The sequence below is a fragment of the Bos indicus genome, chromosome 25 (genome assembly GCF_029378745.1).
Source record: "Bos indicus isolate NIAB-ARS_2022 breed Sahiwal x Tharparkar chromosome 25, NIAB-ARS_B.indTharparkar_mat_pri_1.0, whole genome shotgun sequence".
Taxonomy (NCBI): Eukaryota; Metazoa; Chordata; class Mammalia; order Artiodactyla; family Bovidae; genus Bos; species Bos indicus.
Genome location: NC_091784.1, coordinates 19,942,962 through 19,963,002, shown reverse-complemented (window position 1 = coordinate 19,963,002; position 20,041 = coordinate 19,942,962). Strand labels below are relative to the sequence as shown.

General features: G+C 41.5%; 1 protein-coding gene across 2 annotated transcripts in view; it reads left to right on the top strand.

Annotated features, from left to right (window-relative positions):
- Positions 1-20,041, top strand: part of DNAH3 (dynein axonemal heavy chain 3) — a 254,086-nt gene that overhangs the window by 78,862 nt on the left and 155,183 nt on the right. For both annotated transcript variants that reach the window (XM_070779177.1, XM_070779176.1), the window contains 5 exons: positions 411-547; positions 3,211-3,412; positions 5,292-5,384; positions 9,133-9,243; positions 16,620-16,734. In XM_070779177.1, the coding sequence (XP_070635278.1) occupies positions 411-547; positions 3,211-3,412; positions 5,292-5,384; positions 9,133-9,243; positions 16,620-16,734 (658 nt within the window). The remainder of the gene's footprint in view (positions 1-410; positions 548-3,210; positions 3,413-5,291; positions 5,385-9,132; positions 9,244-16,619; positions 16,735-20,041) is intronic.

Here is a 20,041-nt window from a genome sequence, read left to right as displayed (position 1 = left end):
TTAGCTCCCATTCCTCATGAGATATAAGACTTTATTTGTTACAGGATAATATAATAAAGCTTATAAATCAAGAATAATTTTAGAATTCAAATAATTCACTATATTTAGTTACTCAGTTATTTAACAAATGTTCAAGGGGCCAGAGCAGATTAGTATAGAATATCATGGTCTGATTCCACAATCCCAGTAGTTAAAATATAATTGGCTTTGTTGCTTTTAGGTGCCCAACCCCAGCCCATTCAATCATGGACAGAGCAAAAGGGTATTATTATGAGCAGTCACCCTTGTGGGATTAGGAGGTGATTAGGCTAGGAGGGTCATTAATTGATGCACTAGTCACACACTCATTACAGTAATCAGTCTCAGAATCTGGGAACTCTTGATGATTATCACCTTTTTATGGAACCCAGGTGAAAGATACCAGGGTTTTGATGGCAGCGGACCAGCCACGGATGGCTGAGAGACTTCAAGAAGCCAACCTTCTGTTGGAGGACATCCAGAAAGGGCTGAATGATTACTTGGAGAAGAAGAGACTATTTTTTCCCAGGTATCTAGTATTGTTCTCTTGTTTGAATTTGCCCTCTTGACCCACATATTGGTTGAATTACATTTTTTTTTTTTTATACTGAGAGTTGGCTTCTACTCGTCTATTCCATGAGCTTCTTTGATGGCTCAGTCGGTAAAGAATCCACCTGCAGTGTGGAGACCTGGGTTCAATCTCTGGGTTGGGAAGATCTCCTGGAGGAGGGCATGGCAACTCACTTCAGTATTCTTGCCTGGAGAATCCCCATGGACAGAGGAGCCTGCCAGGCTACCATCCATAGGGTTGCAAAGAATTGGACACAACTGAGCGACTAAGCACACAAGCACACACACACATCTATTCCATATTCTTTAGAGGTTTTCCATTCCCCAAGAGACAGCTCTCAGGGGTAATGCATGTCTTCATAGTCACTATTTAGAGTGAGGTTGAATGGACACCAATGGAGCCAGCATAGTCAGACACCCAGTTAGAGGGGTATAGTACTCAAAAGCCTGGACTTTGGAGTTAAGCAGACCTCATAACCACGTATGGCTATCCAGCACTTGAAATGTGGCTAGTGTAACTTAGTAAAATTTTAATTTATTTAGTATTAATTTTTTAAAGGTAAATAGCCACATTTGGCTAAGGGCTTCAGTGTTGGATAACACAAATACGGCACAGATAGTGAAAAAAACCTTGACTTGGAAGCACAAAACTTTGTTAAGAGGAAACCTCTGAGATATGAGCTTCCAATCATATGCCCACTAATGTTTTTCCTAATAAAAATATGAATAATAGCCAACGTTAATACAGTATTTACCATATGCCAGGTCACCACTTTAAGTGCCTACACATATTATCTGATTTAGCCCTTACAATAATCCTATGAAGTTGCTAACATTGTTTTTACCCCAGTTTTACAAATGAGGAAACAAAACTTGCTGAAAAGCATAAGACTGGTAAATGGACAAATTCAGGTAGTCTGGATAAGACACTCAGTTACTTAAATTTTCTGAGCTTCATCTTCTCCCTAAGTTAATTAACTACATACACAAAGTATCAGTATTTCTTTGTGTATTTTTATGGAATAAAAGTAAGCACTCTCAGAAAAGACTTGGAAAATGTTCTTGATAGTCACATGTTTTAAATGAATTTTATCTTGAAAATACAGAGTGCTAAATAATATTTTTAGTTTTAAATTATACAAAATACTAATTATTACTCTTATGGCCATTGAGCCTTATTCATTGTCACACATGATGAATTCGTAGAGATCACCTATTTGAATTTCACTTGGGAGTGGGAGAAATTGACATCCTAATTAGATAATGGTTAGTCAACCACCCAACAAATAATTATTGAGTTATTCCTATCCATTCAACCCTCAGTTACAGTGTGTTAATTTGCTTTGCTACATAACAAGCCACCTCCAAACTTAGAAGTGTAAAACAGCAACTGTTTACTGAGCCCACAATTCTGTGGGTTGGAAAACTAGGCAGAGCTCAGCTGGGTAGTTCTGGCTTCATCAGGGCTCACTCATGTTGATTGCAGTCAACTGGCAGTCCGTCGCCTCAATCACTTGTCTGGTGGTTAGTTTCCTGTTGGCCAGGGCAGCGAGGATAATTGAGCCAAATGTCTTTCAACCTCCAGAAGGCTAGCCTGGGTTTATTCATATGGTGATGGTTGCAGTGTTCCCAAAAGCAGCAAGAGTTGAAACTTCAAGGCCTCTTGATGTCTAAGCTTGAAACTAGTGCAAATTCATGTCTTCCAAAATCTATTGGCCAAAGCAGGACTCAGAGCCAGCCAAGTTTCAAGAGATGTGAAAACAGACTTCATCTCTTGAACAAAGAAGTTACAAATATCATGGCCTTTTGTAGATAGTGAAGGACAGAGAAGCCTGGTGTGCTGCAGTCCGTGGGGTTACAAAGGGTTGGACATGACACAGCAACTGAACAGCAATACATACAGTGAAAACTGTCATTATATGATCCTTCCATTACTGAATGTAAAACCTAGTGGTTACTGTAGAGATTTATCCCTAGAACATTTTCTGAAAGTTTGCTCTCCCTGCCCTTAAGGTCTAAGTAAGAGAGTGAAGCTATCTTATTATCTCTAATATAAAACATGATAAAGCCCTCTGCACATAAATAGGCTCATTATTAATGTGCACTTATTTCCCACCTGTAACATTTTCTGAGAATAAGGAAAGATAAGGAAGTTTTCTTTCCTCCTGCCCAGTAGTTCTCAACACTGCTTGCACATTAGAATCACAGGGATTTTTAAAAATATAAGATCCCAGATCAGTATTGGAATCTCTGGGCAGTGGAACCTTGGCATTAAAACTTTTTTCCCTAAACTCTGCAGGTGATTCTAAGCTGTAGACAAAGTTAAGAACCACTGCTCTATTTAGATGTCTTTCAACTGATATCAGCTCCTCACACACAGCCATATAAAACCCACATATAGCAGCTTTAATCATTTTTTCTTTTTTTGGCTCTGAGTCAAAACTGTCTCCAGTCTCTATGCCCTAGATGAAAAATGGTGAAGGGGACTTGGGCTTAGATAAGGCCCTAGAAGTAGCTGGTGTTCACTAGACTGTCATCTGCCTGACAGGGAGTATCACTTCTGTTGGGAACAGAAGCTCTTAGAAGAGATTCCAGTAGCCATCTTGCTTTGCTTTGAAATAGGTTCTTCTTCCTATCAAATGATGAGCTGCTGGAGATATTGTCAGAGACAAAGGACCCTCTCCGGGTGCAGCCACACTTGAAGAAGTGCTTTGAAGGAATTGCCAAGCTGGAGTTTACAGACAGTCTGGAGATTGTGGGCATGATCAGCTCAGAAAAAGAAATCGTTCCATTCAAACAGAAAATCTACCCAGCTCAAGCCAAAGTAATTCCATTTACCCATTTTTGAGTTCTTTTCTTTATAACAGCAAAACAGAGAGAAGCAGATTATATGTTGGTTAAGCATTTAGACTCTGGTTTCAGACTGAGTATGGAACATTTAGATTCCATAACTTAATGATGGGATAACTTTGGGGCTTCCCTGATGGTTCAGCAGGTAAAGAATCTGCCAGCAATACAGGAGACACAGGAGATGTGGGTTCGATCCCTGGGTCAGGAAGATACTCTGGAGAAGGAAACGGCAACCAATCCAGTATTCTTGCCTGAAAAATCCCATGGGCAGAGGAGCCTGGCAGGCTACAGGCCAATGGGTCACAGAGTCGGACATGACTGAGAGACTAAGCACACAGCACAGCCGACTTTGGGAACTAATCTTTCTGGGTCTGCTTGTTCATCTCTAAGATGGAGATTATACTGCAATTCACTTGGCACCCTAAATTTGTGGAAAGATTTCAGTAAGATTTGATGTGGAGACAGTAGCAGGAACCAGATCCAAAACAACTAATACTGTTTAAATCCCCATGAGCAGATCTAAATTCAAAGAGATCCAGTCAGATCAATAAACTGTCCAGTAGGGGCAGGTGTTTTTAAAGGTCAATAATATATCATGGATTTAATGCCATTTAGCTCACATTTTTAATACATGTGCCCTTATATAACGAGTAAAATGTGAGTTACTTCCACTCTTGCTGAACATGACAGCACTTCACAGTAGAAGTAGACTAGCATTCTTGGCCTTGCTCGGTAGACCATTTTTGCCACCCACACATTTAAGTTTCAGCAACTAGGAATTACACCTTGGAACCAGACACGAGCTAGCTTACAAGCACTTGAGGTCAGCAGGTACAGTTACCTGAAACTCGAACACTGAATAGTATGCTGCACATTCTAATTACCTGTAGACATTCTAAAAACTCCATTTTCCCTGGTTGCATCCCATACCAATCAAATCAGAATGTCCGGGAGTGGGGTTCAGGAATCCATAACTTTTAAAGAACTCCAGATGATGCCAATGCTCAGCAAAGTTTGAGGACCCCTGGAATAATGCAAGAATTAAAACTGTTCAATTAGAAATGGACAGTTTATTTTATGAACTTGTAGACTAAAAAAATGTACCACCTAAAAGTTGAGTTCTGTTTTATTCAGCATACGTTCTTAGGATGTCAAGTTAGGGAGGCAGCATCTCAAGTAAGCCTGAGAAAACTGCTGGAGGTTGGAGGGGAGCCAGGATATTTAGGAGTTTTGTGACTTCTGAATGTCAAAAGATTACTGTTAATGAAAGAAAACCAGATAGCACAGGTTAAGGAATTTATTGTTTTTCTATGTATGAGAAGATGCAAGAGTCTGGGCTCACTGAAATCAGTCCTTTGATATCCACCTCAGCTATCTGGGGCCAGTATCCTGTGTTTTCACATCCTGAGTTTCCTCAAGCTGCACCTTTGGGGGTAACTGCAGCTTGTAGGCAGGTATTCTTTGTCTCCTTCCTGAGTTCCTTTAGGGTTCACCTTCAGGGGATACAGGGTGGCTGCAATTGCTGGTGGCTGCAACTTCTTTAATTAATGACATGACAGGCAATATCTTATTTCTCAATCTAAAGTATAAATGTGTCAGTTGTCTCCTGTGAAGTTGTCTTTCAGAAAATGTGAAAGAAATGTATGTTAAAAAGTCTCTATTGTCCCTTTTTTGAAACATACACTTCTGAGAATACAGTAAATAAGTTTGACCAATAGTTAAAGAATATTGGCTTGAAGGTGTGCAAACCTTTGGCCTCCCTCCAGCCCTTTGCTGAGAGAAAGCTGGCCTCTGCCCATGGTCCCTCCCTCCAGGCTTGGTTAACTGTCCTCTCTGTCTGTCTCAACCTGCAGGGCATGGTGGAAAAATGGCTCCTGCAGGTGGAACAGATGATGCTTGCCAGTATGCAGGAAGTTATTAAACTTGGGATTGAAGCATATGTCCAGGTAAATGAAAACTGGGGCACACATGCCAGGGTGTTGGCACACCAAGAAAAATGTGGGTGCCAAGGTTAAATGGAAGCCCATCTTCCACTAAAACCCATCCCTCTCCTGATAAATAACACCTGACCCCTCTGTGCCTCTCTTCTTTTTCCATTTAAATCCTGGGGCAGTATATATAGTTCTGAATATGAAAGGTTTACAATTACAAGCAGCCCATACCAGTATATCCTATGAGCCAGAACCCTTTGATTGCTGTGGGCCAGTCCTTTCTGTGAAAATAATTGATGGCAAGAGGTTTATTTAGAGCCTCTTCCTGATTAAGCATCCCCTCCCCTAGGTTTTTCATTTAGCATTGCACATGCCCTGTTTACTTTAAAAAATTGCACAATGTGAAAATTGCAAGGTAAGTTTTATTTGGGGCAACAAGAAGACTGTAGTCTGGGAAATGGCACTTCAGACACCTCTGAGAAATTGCTCCATAGAGGTAGGGGGCAGGTCAGTATACATGTAATTTTGGTGAAAGGGGAATACATGCAATCAAGCACATATTTTTTCAGGTTTCTGCTAGTCACAAGGAGCACTCATCACCATGAAGGGTATTGGTGCTTTTCTAGATGGAAGGATATATAAGAATTGAGCTGATAAAAATGGCTCCTGAAAAATGTCTATCTGAAGACCCGTGCTGCAAGTTTTTCTCAGAGCACAGAGTGCCTCATTTCTGCTCTCCACCCTGAATTCCTTTTAGGGGATGCTGAAAATCAGCAGCTGCAGCAGCACATGATTTAATCCGTATAGAGGTAGATGGCAAGTGGCAATTTGTAGATGACACTCCAAAGGGCACAACTCATTTAGCTCCCAAAGCTTTAGGTGACTTGTATAACAGAAGGCGTAAGGGAAAAGAACCTGTCACAATTACTCTTAAGTTTACTGTTGGCAGACTAGATCTTTCAGTTCAGTTCAGTTGCTCAGTCGTGTCCAACTCTTTACGATCCCATGGACTGCAGCATGCCAGTCATCACCAACTCCTGGAGCTTGCTCAAACTCATGTCTATTGAGTCAGTGATGCCATCCAACCATCTCACCCTCTGTTGTCCCCTTCTCTTCCTTCAATCTTTCCCAGTATCAGGGTCTTTTCCAGTGAGTCAGTTCTTCATGTCAGATGGCCGAAGTGTTGGAGCTTCAGCTTCAGCATCAGTCCTTCCAATGAATATTTAGGAGTGATTTTCTTTAGGATTTAGTGGTTTGATCTCCTTGCAGTCCAAGGGACTCTCAAGAGTCTTCTCTAACAGCACAGTTCAAAAGCATCAGTTCTTCAGCACTCAGCTTTCTTTATGGTTCAACTTTCATATCCATACATGACTACTGGAAAGCCATAGCTTTGACTAGACAGACCTTAGTTGGCAAAGTAATGTCTCTGCTTTTTAAATTGCTGTCTAGGTTGGTCATAACTCTTCTTCCAAGGAGCCTTCCATCAGGAAGCTTCCATAAGCCTCTTATCCTTATCCATCAAAGGGCAGACAGGATGAAAACTACAACCACATAAAACTAATCAAACAAATCACATGGACCACAGCCTTGTCTAACTCAGTGAAACTATGAGCCATGCCATGTAGGGCCACCCAAGATGGATGGGTCACAGTGGAGAGTTCTGACAAAGCATGGTCCACTGGAGAAGGAAATGGTAAACCACTTCAGTATTCTTGCCTTGAGAACCCCGTGAACCCTTATGGCAGAAAGCGAAGAAGAACTAAAAGAGCCTCTTGATGAAAGTGACAGAGGAGAGTGAGAAATTTGACTAGATCTTTAGTCTCCTCTATTTTAAGTGTTTCTAACTTTGAGGCCCCACCCCTACCCCCAGGACTTTTTCCATTAAAGAAGGAATATTCAATTAACACCTTCCCACTGATGTACCCAGGACTGACGCTGTTGCCTCTCTCCGTAGTATTTGTACTGTAAATGAAAAACCAAGTCCTTTGTCCCCCGATACATTATAAATAAAAAGTTAAAGAAAAATGGCTACCTGCATGAAGTTATTTCATGCAGTTGCATCTATAGCCAGACAAGCTTTTTCTGTAAAGGGCCAGATGGCAAATGATTTTCACTCTGCAGGCAATATACACCAATCACAACTATTTATCCTTGCCTTTGTAGTGCAAAAGCATGCTTAGACGATAGGTTCAACAATGGCCTGACTGTGTTACAACCTAACTTCAGACATGGCTCTCAAGCCATAATTTGCCTTCTATGGATAATTTCTATCTATGTACAGAGAAGTTTAAAAAAGTTAGGGGCTGTCATGGCTATGAAAATTGTGGAGCAGTATTGCAATATTATGTAGCTATCAAAAAGAGTAGTTATATAAATACTTTCTGAACAACACCTTGATTATAACTGTGTAAAATCCCTAGATGGGAGCATTAAAAAAAAAAAGTTATTGATTGAAAAAAATGCACAACATTGAAAACAGCTCCATTACCATAGTCCTTTGTGTCTCAGCATAGGAAAAAACTCAGCAAGAAGCAAAATGATAGGTAAAAAGGGATTTATTAGAAGAAGATGCTTGTGAGGCTTACAAGTGGGCAGGCAAGAGGATACCATGCCCCAAGAACCTACAGGGCTACAGTTTCATAATCAAAGAAAAAGTGGGTAAAGGAAGAACTTCTTTGTCTTTCTCAAGTAGACATTGTGCTTCCATCATGAGCTCCTCCTTCAAGTTGGGCAGGGGAGTTTTCTTGTCCCTACATGACCAAGCTAGCTCCACAGATTATTGTTTTTCATGCATGCAGAGAGCGTGTCCTAGGGGTTGTTAACGTACTGAGTTCACTGGGAAAGATGTGGCTTTCATGCCCCCATTGTTTTATTGTTTTGGGGCACGTCTTATGCTTCTGTTGCATGGTTTTGTTGCTAAACAAGCTGCTTGGTCTTATAGTTAAGCAAACCTGCTTTTCTTGCATAGTCATTAACTTACAGGGGTCTCCTATATTTATTCTACTTACACTCCCCTAGTGAGATTAACTATTTAATCACCTACTTTGTCCCTGTACCCTATCCCTGTTACTGTGAAAGTTGTGAGCTGAGTTTTATTTGGGGCAAAATGAAGACTATAGCCAGGAGACAGCATTTCAGATACATCTGAGAAACTGCTCCAAAGAGGTAAAGGAAGGAAGGTCAGTGTATATATGATTTTGGTGAAGGGGGAGTATGCACAATCAAGCACATATTATTTACAGAAGGTTTTTTTCTAGTCTCATGAAGGTTACTGCTAATCACAAGGAGCAGATACCACCATGAAGGATTTTAGTGTTTTTCTAGATAAGAGGATTTTCAAGAATTGGGCTCATAAAATCATCTCCTGAAAATATCTATCTGAAGACCTGTTCTGCAAGTTTTTCCCAGAGCATAGAGTAACTTATTCCTGATCTCCACCCTGAACTCCTTTCAGAGGGGTGTTGAAGGTCAGCAGCTGCCACAGCTCATAATTAATCCTTGTAGATGTAGATGGCAAGTGCCAATTTGTAGGTGATGGAATTAATGAAATTGTTGGTGAGGATCTTTTTCTTTTCTATAAAATTTAGGGAGGAAGACATAAATCAATAATCCCAGAAATGTTAAGACTTGTATGTAACCTTTGAGGCTGGAGATGACTTTTGTTTTTGTTGAGGGGATAAGATTGTGGTGGATATTTTAGGAAGTCAGTTTAAATCACACAAGATGAACTGACCCTGCAAACTGCCCTCCTGCGCTTTCCCAGGTCCCCCGTAATCAGTGGGTCTTGCAATGGCCTGGCCAGGTGGTTATCTGTGTCTCCTCCATCTTTTGGACCCAGGAGGTTTCCCAAGCCCTGATTGAAAAGACCCTACCGGTAAGTGAGCCTGTCATGAAGCTTATAGAGGAGATTTAAGCTAGATTATGATTTGAATGACGTATAATTAGAGTGCCATTTTTCTAAAGGAAACATAAATAGCCCCATGGTGTCACAGAAGTCAGGGTTTGCTTCAGGATGCATGTTTGGAATTAGGACTGTCCTCAAGTTCTGTAGTGCAGGAACTCTCACATTTCTTCCTAGATAGAAATTCTAGGCTAAAGGATCTTAACTTTTATCATCCTTTCCTTCCAAGTGCCAACCTGGCAGAATTTCTACTAACAGAGACCTCTTCATCTTTTTCCTATGCCAAGAAGCCACCTGGTCCTGTTTTCCTCTCTTCTTTCTCCACCATATCCCTTTTCACCACGCCCAGTCCAACACTCACCTACCTCTAGCTTTTTCTTCAGCTTTCTCTTGAAACCATGAATACTCAGGTCCTGCTTATCCTCAGATACAGGCACACATATTTCCCCTTAACTCTGCCACTAATGCCTATACTTGAGAGTTCAGGACCTAGATGGACTTGAGTTCAACCTCTGACACCTTCACCTGTTAGCTATGTGACGATGGGCAAATTACCTAACCTGAGTCTCAGTCTCCTTGTCTATAAAATGAAAGGAATTATACCACCACACCTTACAGGGTTAAATGGGATGCTGATAAGTTATTCAGTATTAAGATCATAGGCTATAAACTCCACAGGGAAAAGGCCATGTCTGGTTTGCTCATTATTATATCTCAGGGGGTTATTGCAGTGCCAAGTAGTTGCTTGATAAATATTTTTTGACTGAGTAAATGGTAACTCCATTCCCAACATTTTTACCATGGTGTAATTTTCTATGATTATCGCATCAGATCTGCTGATGCAATATTCCCCCTATATATGATTATCTGGGAGCCAGAATATATTTTAATGTGCTATTTGCTTTATACATTAAAATTAGAGCATTAGTATTTGATCAAGTTGCAATTTTTGGCAAGGGAAGCAGCTTCACAGAGATCATGGGGAGGTCGAGGCAGGAGCAGGGTAGTAACCAGCACCCCAAGTTCCCAGCAGGATGGGGCAGGAGGCCAAGAAGCACTGCGCACACCCTTCCAGGCAGCCAGGCTTGCCGAGCCTGGATCATAATGCCAAGGAACTGGAGAGGAGGAAAGGAGGGGCCAGAGGTCAGCCAGCAGAGGGCCATGTGGGCAGCAGATTGTCCCCAGGTTGGCCAGCAGCAGAAGCAAGGCCAGGGAGCCCTCCACTCCTGGGCATCCACCAGCCTTGGCTCCAGCCTTCTGTAGACCCCCTTCCTAGCAACTCCAGCAGGGCCTTGGCTCCATCCCGCCGGACAGCACATTGACAGACACCCTGCAGCCTGTGAAGGTCTACACACTGAACATGGACCAGCAATGGGACAGCCAGGGCACCAGGCGTGTCATCCAGCTACAGGGAGTGGCTGAAGGCATGTCCTTGCTAGTCAAGGCCTGATAAAATGTGGTACCTTGCAGAATGGAATGGCAAACCATTTCAGTATTCTTGGCTTGAGAACCCCATGAACAAAATGAGAAAGCAAAAAGATGACACTGGAAGATAAGCACCACCCCCCCAAGTCAGTAGGTGTCCAATATGCTACTAGGGAAGAGTGGAAAAACAACTCCATAAAGAAGGAAGAGGCTAGGCCAAAGTAGAAATTTTATTCAATTGTGGATGTGTCTGGGGATGAAAGTAATGTCCCATGCTATAAAGAAAAATATTGCATAGGAACCTGGAATGTTAGGTCCATGAATCAAGGTAAAGTGGATTTTGTCAAGCGGGAGACGGCAAGAGTGAACATCAACATTTTAGGAATCAGTGAACTAAAATGGATGGGAATGGGTGAATTTAACTCCGATGACCATTATATCTACTACTATGGGAAAGAATTCCTTAGAAGAAATGGAGTACCCCTCATAGTCAACAAAAGAGTCCAAAATGCAGTATTTGGATGCAGTCTCAAAAATGACAGAATGACCTCAGTTCATTTCCAACAAACTATTTAACATTATAGTAATGCAAGTTTATGCACCAACCACTGATGCCAAAGAAGCTAAGTTAAAAAGTTCTATGAAGACCTACAAGACTAACACACACACACACATACACACACACACACATACACACACACACACACACACACACACACACACACAAAAAACAATGTTCTTTCATCATAGGGGCCTGAAATGCAAAAGTAGGAAGTCAAGAGATACCTGGACTAACAGGCAAGTTTGGCCTTTGAGTACAAAATGAAGCAGGGCAAAGCTAGCAGAGTTTTGCCAAGAGAACACACTGGTCATAGCAAACACTCTCTTCCAACAACCCAAGAGATGACTCTACACATGGATATCACCAGATGGTCAATACTGAAATCAGATTGATTATATTCTTTGCAGCTGAAGATGGAGAAGCTCTATATAGTTAGCAAAAACACGACCAGGAGCTAACTGTGGCTTGGATCATGAACTCCTTATTGCCAAATTCAGACTTAAATTGAAGAAAGTAGGGAAAACCACTAGCCATTCAAGTATAACCTAAATCAAATCCCTTACAGTTATACAGTGGAGGTGACAAATAGATCAAGGGATTAGTTCTGGCAGACATAGTGCCTGAAGAACTATGGATGGAGGTTCATAACATTGTATAGGAGGTGGTGACCAAAACCATCCCCAAGAAAAAGAAATGCAAAAAGGCAAAATAGTTGTCTGAGAAGGCCTTACAAATAGCTGAGAAAAGAAGAGAAGTGAAAGGCAAAGGAGAAAAGGAAAGATACAGAGTTCTAGAGAATAGCAAGGAGAGATAAGAAAGCTTTCTTAAGTAAACAATGAAAAGAAATAGAGGAAAGCAATAGAATGGGAAAGACTAAAGATCTCCTTAAGAATATTGGAGATACCAAGGGAAAATTTCATGCAAAGATGGGCACAATAAAGAACAGAAAGAGCAAGGACCTAACAGAAGGAGAAGAGATTAAGAAGAAGTGGCAAGAATACACAGAACTGTACAAAAAAAGATTTTAATGACTCAGATAATCACAGTGGTATGGCCACTCAAGTAGAGCCAGACATTTTGGAGTGTAAATTCAAGTGGGCCTTGGGAAGCATTAGTATGAACAAAGCTAGTGGAGGTGATGGAATTCCAGCTGAGCTATTTCAAATCCTAAAAGATGATGCTATTGAAGTGCTGAACTCAATATGCCAGCAAATTTGGAAAACTCAGCAGTGACCAAAGGACTGAAGAAGGTCAGTTTTTGTTAAAATCCAAAAGAAAGTGATGCCAAAGAATGTTCAAATTACTGTACAGTTGCACTCATTTCACATACTAGTAGGATTATGTGCCAAATCCTTCAAGCTAGACTTCAGCAGTACATGAAGTGAGAACTTCCAGATGTACAAGCAGGGTTTTAAAAAGGCAGAGGAACCAGAGATGAAATTGCCAACATCTGCTGGATCATATAAATAAGCAATGCAATTCCAAAAGCAATATCTACTTCTGCTTCATCAATTATGCTAAAGCTTTTGACTGTGTGGATCACAACAAACTGTGGGAAATTCTTAAAGAGATGGGAATACCAGGCCACTTTACCTATCTCCTGAGAAACCTGTGTGCAGGTCAGGAAGCAACACTTAAAACAGGACATGGGACAATGAACTGGTTCAAAATTGAGAAAGGAGTATGTCAAGGCTGTATATTGTCACCCTGTGTAGTTAACTTATATGCAGAGTACATCATATGAAATCCCTGGCTAGATGACTGGAGTCTAGCTGGAATGAAGATTTCTGGGAGAAATATCATCAGCCCTCAGATATGCAGCTACTACTTTAACAGCGGAAAGTGAATAGGAACTAAAGAGCCTCTTGACGAAGGTGAAAGACTAGAGTGAAAAAGCTGGCTTAAAACGCAACATTCAAAAAACTAAGATCATGACATCTAGCCCTTCTCTTCATGGCAAATAGATGGAGAAAAAATGGAAACAGTGACAAACGTTATTTTGGGGGGCTCCAAAATCACTGCAGACAGTGACTATAGTCATGAAATTAAAAGATGCTTGCTCCTTGGAAGTAAAGCTATGGCAAATTAGACATAGACAGCATATTAAAAAGCAGAGACATCACTTTGCCAGCAAAGGTCTGCATATCAAAGCTATGGTTTTTCCAGTAGTCATGTACGGATGTGAGAGTTGGACCATAAAGAAGACTGAGCACCAAAGAATTGATGCTTTCAAATTGTGGTGTTGGAGAAGACTCTTGAAAGTCTGTTGAACTGCAAGGAGATCAAACCAGTCAACCCTGAAGGAAATTAACCCTGAATATTCATTTGAAGAACTGATGCTGAGGCTGAAACTCCAGTACTTTGGCCACCTAATGCAAAGAGCTAACTCATTGGAAAAGACCCTGATGCTGGGAAAGATTGAGGGCAGGAGGAGAAGGGGGTGACAGAGGATAAGATGGTTGGATGGCATCACTGACTCAATGGACGTGAGTTTGAGCAAACTCTGGGAGATAGTGAAGGACAGGGAAGCCTGCTGTGCTGCAGTCCACAGGGTCGCAAAGAGTTGGACATGACTGAGTGACTGAACAACAAGCAGCTGCACTTTTTACAGATTTATTGTTCATAATTCCTAATAGATGTGTTGTAGTTTACACTTGAAAACTGCTTTCATGTACATTATTTGAAACCTTAGAAACACTAAAAATTCTGACTTTTGCAACTGCGTTTGTGTGCTACAATTTCCTACCTGTAAAGAATAGAATGCTTCGCATCACACATTCAAGCTCTGGAGTACCATGCATGCTGAATGATGTGCCTTGGCATCCTAAAGTTGTTGGTACAGAATTTCTATCCATCCATCTATCACCGACCTATTGTTCATTTAACAAATATTTGTTGGATATCTGCAACTGGAACTTTGCTAGGGAAAGGGAATTAGTAGTGAATCAAACAGTCATTGTCCTTGACATGAATTTACAGTCAAGTGAGAAAGAATTTTTTTAAAGGTTCCTTTATCAAGCTGTGATAAGGAAAGTACAGGGATCCAGAAATCATGGAAAGGAAGGAGAAAACTAAAAGTAAGAGAGGGTAAGATGTCCCAGAAAAAGAGGGTCTAAGAGGAGACATAAAATATAAATAGGGAGTAGTCAAGCACAGATCAGGAGGAAGAGCGTGAGAGAGAGAGAGACCAAAATGTGCAAAAATCAGACAACGAGAAGCACGGTGCATTCCAGCAACTAAAGGCAATCTGACCAGAATTGCTGTGTAATGTGTGTGGTTAAGAGAGATGTGGAGAACAGTTCTGTCCCCAGTGGCTTGCAGACATACCAAGGGCACCAGGGATGCATCAAAAAGCCAATTAGGGGACTTCCCTAGTGGTCCAGTGGCTAAGACTCTATGCCTCCAATGCAGGAGGCCCAGGTTTGAGCCCTAGTTAGGGACCTAGATCTCTCATGCTGCAACTAAAGATCCCACGTACTGCAATTAAAGTACCCACATGCTTCAACTAAGACTTTGTGAAGCCAAACAAATAAATAAATATTTTTTAAAGACTTTTTTTATGCTATGTGTTAAGGATATTCTTGGAGAAGGCGATGGCACCCCACTCCAGTACTCTTGCCTGGAAAATCCCAAGGACGGAGGAGCCTGGTAGGCTGCAGTCCATGGGGCCGCTGAGAGTCGGACACGACTGAGCGACTTCACTTTCACTTTTCACTTTCATGCATTGGAGAAGGAAATGGCAACCCACTCCAGTGTTCTTGCCTGGAGAATCCCAGGGACGGGGGAGCCTGGTGGGCTGCCGTCTGTGGGGTCACACAGAGTCGGACACGACTGAAGTGACTTAGCATAGCATAGCAAGGATATTATAATTAATAATAATAACCACCACTATTTACTGGACACTTTATTCATACCAGACATTGTGCCAAGTTCTTTACATTTGTTGTTGTTCAGTTGCTAAGTCCTGTCCAACTCTTGGTGACCCCATGGAATGCAGCACGCCAGGCTCCCCTGTCCTTCACAATCTTCTGGAGTTTGCTCAAACTCCTGACCATTGAGTCAGTGATGCTATTCAACCATCTCATCATCTGTCACCCTCTTCTCCTTCTGCCTTCAATCCTTCCCAGCGTCAGGGTCTTACTCCTCAAAATCTCTTGAAGAATAGCTTTAATTATCTAGATTTGACAGATGAGGAGACTGAGACACAGAGGGTTAAAATCACTTGCCCAGAAGCACATAACAAAAAAATAAGGAAGGTGAGATGAGCATAGGGTGGTCTCATATGTTCTTCATTCATTTTTTTTTTAGTTAGGCAATCTGTTTTAATTTTTTTTAATTTTATTTTATTTTTAAACTTTACATAATTGTATTAGTTTTGCCAAATATCAGGTATATACAGGAACACAGGTATACATGTGTTCCCCATCCTGAACCCTCCTCCCTCCTCCCTCCCCATACCATCCCTCTGGGTCGTCCCAGTGTTTTTTATTGTTTGACTCATTTTGAAATAATGTCAGACAGGCAAATAATGTTGCAAAAATAATACGAAGAATTCCCATACACCCTTCATCCAGGTATATTAACATATTAACATCTTACATAACCACAGTACAATATCCAACAACATTGATACAATATTATTATTTAACCTTTTAAACTCATCTTTTGTCTGGTTTAGGATCCAATACAGAATTATATTTAGTTTTCATGTTTCCTTGGAGAAGGCAATGGCACCCCACTCTAGTACTCTTGCCTGGAGAATCCCATGGATGGAGGAGCCTGGTGGGCTGCCGTCTATGGGGTCGCACAGAGTCGGACACGACTGACGCGACTTAGCAGCAACAGCAGCTTCATGTTTCCTTTGTCTACTTTAATCTAAAAGAGTTTCAATCATTTTTGTTAATTCTGGCTTAGTGCCTAATTTATATATATTGTAAAATTCATCCTTTTTAGTGTGCATTTCTGAGTTTTGACAAGCATGTACATTTGTGTAACCATCATCACAGCCAAGATACAGAACAGTTCCACACACCCTAACATTTTCCTCATGCCCTTTGTAGTCACTATTCTCAGCCTTTGGCAACTACCATTCTGTTTTATGCCCTTATAATTTTATCTTTTCCACAACATTATAAAAGTAAAATCATACAGTATCTAGACTTTCAAATCTGACTTCTTTCAGTTGGCATTATGCTTTTGAAATCTGTCTCGAGGTTAATGACTGGGCCTGAGGGAAAGGGAGGTTGAGGGATGACATCTAGGAGTCTGGTTTGGACCATGGAGTGTGGATGGTATCATTCCAGAGAAGGAATTACCAGGAGAATACAACTTAACACGTTGTTCCCTCCTATGCCCCTGCCAGGATTTTCTGAAGAAGAGCAATGATCAGATTGCACAGATTGTTCAGCTGGTTCGAGGGAAGCTGAGCAGTGGAGCTCGACTCACCCTCGGGGCCCTCACAGTCATTGATGTCCACGGTAAGCAAGGAGGTTTCCCTAGCATTAGTGACTGATTAGTAATAGCTGCCAAGCTTGCCTCCCTCCCATCTGGATGGAATGATTCAGGTTCCCTTTTTCATTAGGGAGAGGCTTCTCCAACTGAGAATAAATGAGGGGGTAAGGAAAAGAAATCAATGCTTCTGTGTATCTCGTCTTATGTTTTCCCTCCCATCCCCAACCTTATTTCCAAGAACCCCACCACCAGCACCAAGCAGTGCTCTGAGAACGTGATGGCCACAGCCATTTCTGAGATTTACCAACTCGAAGCAATTTCCTTCTACTGATCTTAACTAATAATTTTTTGTCAAGCGTTGTGCTAAGTGCGTGACATACATTGTCTCATTTTTATATACATTTCACAGATTAAGAGCCTGTGGTTTATAGAGGCAAATAACTTGCTGAGAGGCACACAGCTAGTGAGGCTCTTTTGTAATTTGAACCTGTGTCTGATTCCAAACCCCAAAACTGGAAATGGGCAGTGATGCAGGGAGAGAATGGATAAGAGAAGATACATTCCAACTCTTCCTAAGAAAGAGAAAGAGGGAAGGAGGAAAGGAGGAGGAAGAACTGGAGTCTTTATATAAAACAAACCACCCCCACACCCTCACACCATCATCACCAAGGAAACTAGGGCTGAACCAAACTGGTTGCCTGGTAACAGTGTCTCTTTTGCTCACACACCCAGCTTCCTACTGGCATTTCATGCATCTTACTCTCCATAAAGCTGATGCTCATTTCTTTCCTTTTTTTCTTTTCTTTTGGCCACATGGCTTGTGGGATCTCAGTTCCCTGACCAGGGATTGAACCCAGGCCATGGCAGTGAAAGTCTGGAATCTTAACCACTAGGGCACCTGGGAGCTCCTTGATGCTCATTTCATCTGATTTCATTTGGATAGACTAGCATAAAATATGGAGGAGAGAGGGAGAAGGTGCTCTTCCTCTGGCTACGTATTTAACTTGTAGGAGTAATAAGTGAAGGCATGGTTACTGCCCAGGATGCTTCAGAGTGGTCGAGTTTATACACATGCACACACATACACATTCATGCGTGAACACATGAACATATACTGCTTTGGAAAGGCATCCCCAACCCAAAGCCTTGAGATTCAACTTGCTCTTGGATCTGGGTCCTCCCAGGAACCTGGATTGGAATTAAATTCCTCAGGAAGAATGAAAGAGTGTAATTTTGGTGTAATCTTCTGCAGGGACTCTTCAGAATTTTGGATTTTACTGTAATAAAGATTTCTCTCACAGAGAGGGAGGAGACTTACAGAAGTGTCCCTTTGCAAAGTTCTATTTCTGAGATCCTGATTGCAAGCACTATATTAGTTCTGAAGTTGAAATAACAGTTGCCTTGTGAGGTACATAAAAAATGATTCGCATAAACTATGTCCACTCATCAACTTCAGGGCTCCCATCACTGTGAAAATATTAAATTAAGCTCACAATCCTATTACAGAAAGGATAAAACCTAGAAATATATCTCTTACTTAGTTTCTCAACACCTTTCTTCCATGGAAAGACTAAACCTAACATGGGTTCATGAGATCCCTTCCTTTGCTAAGTATATCAGGCCAGGCTAATTGTATTCTCCTAGGATATCCTAGGGAGAAGGCAATGGCACCCCACTCCAGTACTCTTGCCTGGAAAATCCCATGGACGGAGGAGCCTGGTAGGCTGCAGTCCATGGGGTTGCAAAGAGTCAGACACGACTGAGCGACTTCACTTTCACTTTTCACTTTCCTGCATTGGAGAAGGAAATGGCAACCCACTCCAGTGTTCTTGCCTGGAGAATCCCAGGGACAGGGGAGCCTGGTGGGCTGCCGTCTATGGGGTCGCACAGAGTCGGACAAGACTGAAGTGACTTAGCAGCAGCAGCAGGATATTCTAGAGGCCTGGAACAGGGCTAGAAGGATAGCACTGACGATGAGATAGCATTTGTGGTAACTACATACTGAAAAGCACTCTGGGTCACTTTCCCAAGAGTTTAAGGATGATAACAGTAGTTAATATTGGGTTGACCAAAGACTTGTTCATTATTTTCCATAAGATGGCTCTGGTAGCATTTAGTTGTCTTGAACTTCATTTGAAACATTTTTCTTAGATTGTATTGTCACAGCTGTCATATAAGTTCAGTACAGTTCAGTCACTCAGTCGTATCTGACTCTTTGTGACCCCAAGTATTACAGCATGCCAGGCTTCCCTGTCCATCAACTTCAGGAGCTAACTCGAACTCATGTCCATCAAGTCCGTGATGCCATCCAACCATCTCATCCTCTGTTGTCCCCTTCTCCGCCTGCCTTCAATTTTTCCCAGCACCAGGGTCTTTTCAAGTGAGTCAGTTCTTTGCATCAGGTGGCCAAAATATTGTAGTTTCAGCTTCAGCATCAGTCCTTCTGATGAATATTCAGGACTGATTTCCTTTAGGATGGACTGGTTGGATCTCTGTGAAGTCCAAGGGACTCTCATGAGTTTTCTCCAACACTACAGTTCAAAAACATCAATTCTTTGGCACTCAGCTTTCTTTGTAGTCCAACTCTCACATCCATATACAACTACTGGAAAAACCATGGCTTTGACTAGACGAACCTTTGTTGGCAAAGTAATGTCTCTGCTTTTTAATATCCTGTCATATATGTTTGTCATAACTTTTCTTTCAAGAAGCAAGCACCTTTTAATTTTGTGGTCACAGTCACCATTTGCAGTGATTTTGGAGCCCAAGAAAATAAAGTCTCTCACTGTTTCCATTGTTTCTCCATCTCTTTGCCATGAAGTGATGGGACTGGATGCTGTGATCTTAGTTTTCTGAATGCTGAGTTTTAAGTCAACTTTTTCACTCTCCTCTTTCACTTTCATCAAGAGGCTCTTTAGTTTTTCTTCTCTTTCTGCCATAAGGGTGGTGTCATCTGCATATCTGAGGTTATTGATATCTTTCCCAGCAATCTGGATTCCAGCTTATGCTGCATCCAGCCCAGCATGTCACATGATGTACTCTATATATAAGTTAAATAAGCAGGGTAACAATATACAGCCTTGATGTACTCCTTTCCTGATTTGGGAACCAGTCTATTGTTCCATGTCCAGTTCTAACTGTTGCTTCTTGACCTGCATGCAGATTTCTCAGGAGGCAGGTAAGGTGTTCTGGTATTCCTCTTTCAGAATTTTCCACAGTTTATTGTGATCCACAAAGTCAAAAGCTTTGGCATAGTCAATAAAGCAGAAATAGATGTTTTTCTGGAACTCTCTTGCTTTATTGATGATCCAACAGATGTTGGCAATTTGATCT